We start from the raw sequence: 7,352 nt of genomic DNA, 5'->3' as shown, positions 1-7,352 counted from the left end.
ATCCCATTAGTGAGATTCTACTGGGTTGTTGTTGTTGTTTTGTTAAAACAACGCTCCCCACTCTTTTTATACAAAAAGGGATTTGACTTTATATACGTTGGTATTCTGTTAATGCTTCACAAATATTACACAGATGTTTATATCAAATTAATAGAAGAATTGTATGTGTTTACATATAAAATTCTTTCACTTAATCATGATTAATTAATTAATATGTTCTTCGATCAGTATATTAATATAATTTAATGAAATATCGAATAAGTCTTCCCCTCCTCTCCCTAGGCTCCAACTGGCCAACCAGGTGCAAAACCCACATGACAGAGAAAAGAAGACAATTAATAAAAACTATTTACTCCTAAGCTTTCCATAATTCAAAGATCCTAAGCCAAGAGCTTAAGAAAGCACGTTCAAAATGGAGATGACCGTGAGTAAAGGGATTAAAGATGTGAATCATTTGCTTTTAATCGATAAAATCGAACAAATATACTTTCAGGATTTTTTTTTTTTTTTTCGGTGATTTGGTTTATTTTGGTTTTCAGTTTAAAATCTTTTTTATTTTTTGGTCTTTTACACTTTAAGTAAAAAGGTTTTGAAAAACCTCTTTATTTCTTTTTCTTAAAAGAATATTGTTGTTCAAATATTTTTAGATATCATCTGAATACTGTAAGATAAAGGCCTTTTTAATTTAAGCTTAATTTCTAGAAATTTAAATAAAAAAATTGTAATTAAAGCATTCAATTAAGAGACAAAGTGAACTATGAACCAGCAACAAAATCTATTTTGATCCTGTAATTAATTTACCTATTGATAGATTAGGAATTAAGACCGACCAAATTAAACAAACGTCATGGCATCACTGTGCTTTCTGGTGTTTATTCCGTAACAAGAATTAACCTAAATAGTCGCCACCCAACCATTAAACTAAGTATAACAAAAAATGTATAATATAGGTATAATTCATATATAATAGGTACTCCTATATAATTGTGTGTATAATCTATGTTTGATGGCTAGAAAAAATAAATAGTGAATCAAATGTGCTGTTTATGTAAAAGTCCATTCTCGTAGAGGAGCCTATTCGGCCCTTGGGCTAATCTAACTTTTTTGGGCCTTCAATTAATCTGCTTAAAAAAGACTCAAACGGATCTTCGGGCTTGACTAACTCGCAAGCCCAAACACTTAAGATGAAATTCAAAAATATCCAATGGTAATTGAAAAATAACCACTGTTTCAAAAGTAATCGAAATTTAACCATTTTTCATGTAAAGATAAATCTGAACGAGAATACTGTTCAAAATTCGAAAAAAATTCCAGCATAATGTATTGGAGATTGGAGCACCTGTGTATGAACTTCCAACATATTATGCTGGACCAGTATATTATGCGGGAACTCCAGTATATTATGATGGAGTTCCCGCATAATATACTCGTCCAGCATAATATGCTGGAAGTTCATACACATGTGCTCCAATCTCCAGTATATTATGCTGGAACTTTCCGTGTGATGGAGTTCCAGCATAATATGCTAGAAGTTCATACACAGGTGCACCAATCTCCAATATATTATGCTGGTACTTTCTGTATTGCAGCAAAATAGTGATAATTTTTCAATGACTTTGCAAACACTGACTATTTTTCAATTACTAATCCGAAAACTAGCTAGCCCGTGCTATTTTTACACATTCTTCTCTCTTAAAAAGATGACGCCGATTCCCATTTAAAAGCAGCTAAAAGAATTTTCAGTACATCAAAGATACGTATAAATATGACTTTAAGTTTGTTGGTTATAAGCCCAAAATCATATATTATTTTTGGGTTTAGACTCAAAATTATGTATATTTTTTTTATTTGGATCACTAATAGTCTATTTACTTTAACCAAATGGTGTACTTTTAGTCGTAGGCCTAAACACTCGTTAGTGTTTTAACGGTAACCTCTCACATGCCCTTTTATTCCCTACAAACGGTTAGCTATCTTTATCTTCCATCATTTTTTGTCAAGAGAGTAATACCAAGAGCAGCTGAAATTTCTGAAAACCAAAATTGCTTTTGGAAAATCCGAGATATCGCCAAATTTTTCTTCACTAAGTTTTCTTCACCTTTCAATGGTGGCTCTCACCTGATTTTCGAGCTCTTTGACTCTATTGGCAACAATCAACCTTCTTTAATTATATTTGTCTCTACGTGCAGCTTGGCTTGATCCAAGAGCTTATCAAGATTGATAGATATCCTCAACTTTGTATACTAGATTAATACAGCTTTTTTTGACAAGCTTTTTCCAGTGCTTGTTGTTGCTTTGAGTTTTCGCAGCATCCTCTTAGTTAGAAAAGTATTGAGGTTTTTAACCTTTTTCACAAGATGTTCAAGCTCTCCCCTTTGCACCAACAATTAGCTTCACATTTTAACTTATTGTCTGCAATAGTTTATGCAGTAAAAGATTGAGCACTGCACCTGTTATCTTTCTTTCTTTATTTTCAGAATTGTTCTAATAGTTTCTTTATAGATGTGTACTCTCTTTTCAAAAACAATTGAAGACAAAGAGACATAGTAACGATTCGCTTGGAGGGAACAAAAATTATGTGACAGAAACGTGAGGAGGTATCATGAAAAATTAACGTGTTTAGGCTTATGACTAAAAGTGTAACATTTACTTCTATTTTGTTAAAGTAAATGAATTATTAGTGTTTTATGTGAAAAAATATATATGTGAGTCTAAAGCTAAATATAATGTATGATTTTGGACATTTCACGTATAATCATATATTCTAGTTATTTTGTGAAAACTAAGTTGCGAAATTGAATCATCTTTTTCTTCACTATTTTCTTGAAAAGTTTTTAAGTGTACTCCAAACTTCACACTATTCATCGAAAATCTTATACCAAAACGGAATTAAAACTAGTAAAACTTCAATCATAATGCTAGATTTTCTCTAAAATCGTTAGCAGTCACTTATAATCTATGCTCCTCATCCTAGATAAATAGGTGGATTGGTATGTCCTTTCTGGCCTGGCTTTGATGACTGTTCTGAATTAATGGTTGCTATTCTAGTAATTTTTCCTACTGTTACACGTGTAAAGTATTCCAAGTGACACACAACCCCATCTTCCCAGACAATTCCAAAGAGAATAAGGTGGCAAAAAACAACAAACTAAAATGAAAAATGCATAGTCAATGTGTCAGGCAAGTACCAGAGCCTATTTCCTTTTCGATATTTTTTCTCTCCACTTATCTTCTACAGTACTATTCTTTTTCTCACTAATGTATACTTCTTTTTCATACACTTCCGCAAAGAACCTTCATACTTTAAAGAAAGTTTTATGCATAAACACTTTTAGCTAGGAACATTAGTCAATCTAAACTCTTGTAGATCATTTTGACTCCATTTAAACTATTCGGCACGCTCAACTTTCCACCAGTCTATAATACTTGTACAAGTAAAAATAGTGAAAATATGTATAAGTCGCCATACCTATCCTCACCATAAAGGATGAAAATATGTGTCAAATTTCTGCCACTCTTGGTAAATGAGAACACTTTTTGGTAACCATCTTATAGATAAGTTAAAGATCAGGGGAGTTAAAAGGAAAAAGATTAGTCTTCTTTAATGGTCTTTTAGTTGTGGTTGTTGATCGAGAAAAGAGAATAGTGAACTAACTTTAGAATCTAATCTTGATATGGAGACCAAAAAAATGTCATATTCTTTATTTATTCTCTGGAGGCATTATTTTCCTCCTCAACAGCTTTAACACTATATATCCACCACTCTCCTTGTGACAAAATATCACCACTAGATCTATTCTCTGTACAGTGTATCCTTCTTGAACTATGTAGAATAGGACAAAGATGAAAAATTCCTGAGACTATATTCCCAAATTTACTTTTGTTAAAGTCTGATAAAGAGAAAAATTTCCAAAAGTGATTTTGATAGGATAATTTTGACTAACATCAACAAGTTCTGTCCCTTTAATTGATTCTATTTCTTGGATTCCCCTCAAAAAACGCAGCTTTGTTTCACACTTACAAGACTCACTCTTGCCAATAGAGAATCAAGATTCGACCCTTTTCATATTCATAAGCACACAACAATATTTTTTTGGAATAGTGATAATCTTATTCAATGATAAGGGGAAGTGGAAGAGCTACAGGACAATCCTACAATGGGATTGTAAGAAGAATGGTGAGTCTTCCTCGTAACATTATGGGTGGATTTTCAAGAGTAATGGATCAAGGAATGGACCTAATGGGAATTGGAGGAAGAAGAAACCAACACCAATTACCACATCCAAATTTCCCATACCAACAACCTTATGAATTTCCCTTTCAAGATCCATTTGATTTCCCTGCACAAAATTACCCAAATGACCATTCAAATGTCCAAGAAGAATGGGCATTTTTGACTAGTTTTGAGCAGCAATATGGTACTGAACATCCCTTTTTCTATGCCTGTCGGTTTATGGATGCATTAACGATAGCCAAAGATGAGGACAAGTTCTTGTTTGTGTACCTTCACTCCCCACAACACCCTTTCACCCCTTGTTTCTGCAGTGAGACTTTGTGTTGTGAGGTTGTGGTAGAGTTCCTTGATGCAAATTATGTATGTTGGGGTGCACTTGCAGATAGAGGGGAGGGTTTGCAGATGGCTACTACTCTAAAAGCTTCAAGCTTTCCTTTTTGTGCCCTTGTGGCTCCTGCTCCTGGAGATAGCATAGCTGTGCTGCAACAGGTTAGTTGGAGTTTATTATTTTGCCATTTCAATCTATTTCTTATTGCATTGTCCACCAATTTGTACAAATATTATGTCAAACCTTATAAATAAAAACATAAAGGAGACACAGCTTCTCGCTTTGGCGCAAAAGTAAGAGTTGTTGCATGTGACTACGATATCAAAGGTTCAAGTTTTGGAAGTGCAAGGTAAGACTGCAGACAATAGGCCTAATGTGGTCCAACCATTCCCCGACCTGTATCAGCCTACCCTTTAGACACAACTAAAAGGGCAGCTCGGTCATCCGGTATTCACGCAGGGTCTAGGTAAGGGCCGCATTCTAAGGGATGTTAGGCCTAATGTGGTCCAACCATTCCCCGACCCCGTGCATAGCGGGATCTTAGTGTATCAGCCTACCCTTTAGACACAACTAAAAGGGCAGCTTGGTATCCCGTATTCACGCAGGGTCTAGGTAAGGGCCGCACCCTAAGGAATGTGACGTAGGCAGCCTACCGAATAAACAGAAAGGCATGAATAAAAGTTTCCTGTGCTTCAGGATTGTTGAAATAAGACCTAGATTTCTACTATAAGACCCATGCAAATAGAACATTTCAAATAGAATTTATGGAAAGCACCTAAACATATTGTAGGAGACAAAACTTTGGGAAGTAATAATATGAGTTGCAAAACCTACTACCAGGCACTCTTCTGAGATTTGTGCTCATAATGTATTGATTCTGAATAAGCTATTAGCCGGTTATATTACATGACTTAGCACTGAACAAAACCACTGGTATTCAGTTTAGTGATCAAGTTTTATGAAGTAGGGGAATGTTTAGATGGTACTTAATCTTTCTTTTGACTTCCGTTTGAGTAGTTGGAGGGTCCAGTCTCCCCAGCTGAATTAGTGGAGATATTACAAAGAACAATGGAAGAACAAGGGTTGGCTTTTGGAAGTGGAAGGGCCAAAGAGCAAGAAAAGTTAAGGGCAGATCGTCGACTGAGGGAAGAACAAGATGTAGCTTACATTGCATCTCTCCAAATTGATCAGGTCCATTTCTGTTTATGTATATTACTTGCTCTATATTTCTTCTTATCAAGAGAAAGCTGGAGATCAAACTAAGTTCCTTGACATTTCAGGAGCAAGAGAGAGTCGAGAACATAATGCCCTTACGGCGAAATTCAAAACCAGAACATGCCCCAAATAAATCAAATCAAGAGAAACCGAAACAAAATCCAACACAGTCCCAATCCAGTAAGCAAAAAGAAGCTACTTCTGCCATAGCAACTATGCAAAACCCTACACTATCCCAATCTAGCAAGAAGAAAGAAGCTACTTTTGCCAAAGCAACTATGCAAAACCCTTCACTATCCAAATCTAGTAAGAACAAAGAGTCTACCAATGCAAGTGCTGGGAAAAATGCTCAAATGACTCAGGTAATTTGTACAACACTATATTTCTTGATGTTGCGTGACTATAGTTTCTATACATTTACACTCAAAAAATATTTACACAAAGGTAATAACAGGTGACCTAGAATAAATGGTAAGTAACATGTTATAACTGGTTGAATTATACTAATATCAGTGTATACAACATAAATCCATTGAGTACTGTACCATTTTCTTGATAAATTTGTGCAGATTGCAATTCGGTTTCCAAATGGGGAGAGGAGAGAGCAGAGCTTCTCATCTACAGACAAGATTCAAGCAATTTTTAGGTACATTGATTCACTGGGGTTGCCTGGAGTTGGGAATTACAGATTGATATCAAACTTTCCAAGGAAAGTGTATGGTGTGGATCAAATGGGAGTGACACTCAAAGATGCAGGCCTTCATCCTAAAGCAAGCCTCTTCCTGGAACTTATTTGAAGTTATAAGCATGCAAACATTTTTATATCATTGCCCTGTACCATGCCGTATATGACTATACTTGTGCAACAAATATATTATGATTAGTATGTTTTATATTACTAGTATCTATAAACGTGCGTTGCACGTTAATAATGACACATGATGATTTAAATATTTATTTATATGAAGCAATAATAAAATTTAATTAATGAGAGAAATTTTATATATAATACTACAACAATCATCTAAATGCCGAAAAATATTATTACATTAGCATAATACGTGAATTCAAAATGAAAGGACATCATCAGAACTTACATAAATAATCAATTTTAGTGATGCTAAGTAGATAATTATGTATTGTAATTTAAAGCTATCTAATGTGATGATATCTTACCGAACACTTCTTTATAGATGGTATTTTTTTTATATGTTTCCTCTAATGCTTTGGTTACTTTGCCATAACTAGGACTCTTGTTGTCGATATTGATATCTCTCTTAAAAATCATATAGTTATTCGTGTAAGAAAATATATTGTGGTAAATATTGTAACGATCCGACTTGTCGTTTTAAGAATTAACGTCCCGTTCAGTGACTTAAGGTCTCGAGCAACTTCGTAATGTGTATTATAACCCACAGGAGTGGTCGAATTTGATTTTCGAAAGATTCGGGATTAAATTGAAAGAACAATTCTTATTTTTGAAGTTTAAATGAAAAGAGTTGACCATAGTTGGACTATTGAGTAAACGACCCCGGAATAGAGTTTTGATTATTCCAATAGTTTCGTATGGTGATT

The 7,352-nt window shown here is 34.4% G+C and overlaps 1 protein-coding gene across 1 annotated transcript; it reads left to right on the top strand.

The window, feature by feature from the left end:
• The first annotated feature begins 3,741 nt into the window (after positions 1-3,741).
• LOC107811590 (plant UBX domain-containing protein 10) lies at positions 3,742-6,675 on the top strand. The gene is made up of 4 exons (XM_016636552.2): positions 3,742-4,723; positions 5,580-5,753; positions 5,843-6,139; positions 6,347-6,675. The coding sequence occupies exons 1-4, from the start codon at positions 4,118-4,120 to the stop codon at positions 6,572-6,574; spliced, it is 1,305 nt and encodes a 434-aa protein (XP_016492038.2). The 5' UTR covers positions 3,742-4,117; the 3' UTR covers positions 6,575-6,675.
• The last annotated feature ends 677 nt before the right edge of the window (positions 6,676-7,352 follow it).

Source organism: Nicotiana tabacum, chromosome 4, assembly GCF_000715075.1.
Source record: "Nicotiana tabacum cultivar K326 chromosome 4, ASM71507v2, whole genome shotgun sequence".
Taxonomy (NCBI): domain Eukaryota; kingdom Viridiplantae; phylum Streptophyta; class Magnoliopsida; order Solanales; family Solanaceae; genus Nicotiana; species Nicotiana tabacum.
This window is presented reverse-complemented; position numbering and strand designations above follow the sequence as displayed.

What these genes read in the sequence shown, in the direction of transcription:
- LOC107811590 (XM_016636552.2), top strand. Translation starts at nt 4,118, where the DNA reads ATGATAAGGGGAAGTGGAAGAGCTACAGGACAATCCTACAATGGGATT. An exon ending in CATCTCTCCAAATTGATCAG is followed by an intron (nt 5,754 to 5,842) that starts GTCCATTTCTGT and finishes TTGACATTTCAG; the next exon opens with GAGCAAGAGAGAGTCGAGAA. An exon ending in AAAATGCTCAAATGACTCAG is followed by an intron (nt 6,140 to 6,346) that starts GTAATTTGTACA and finishes AAATTTGTGCAG; the next exon opens with ATTGCAATTCGGTTTCCAAA.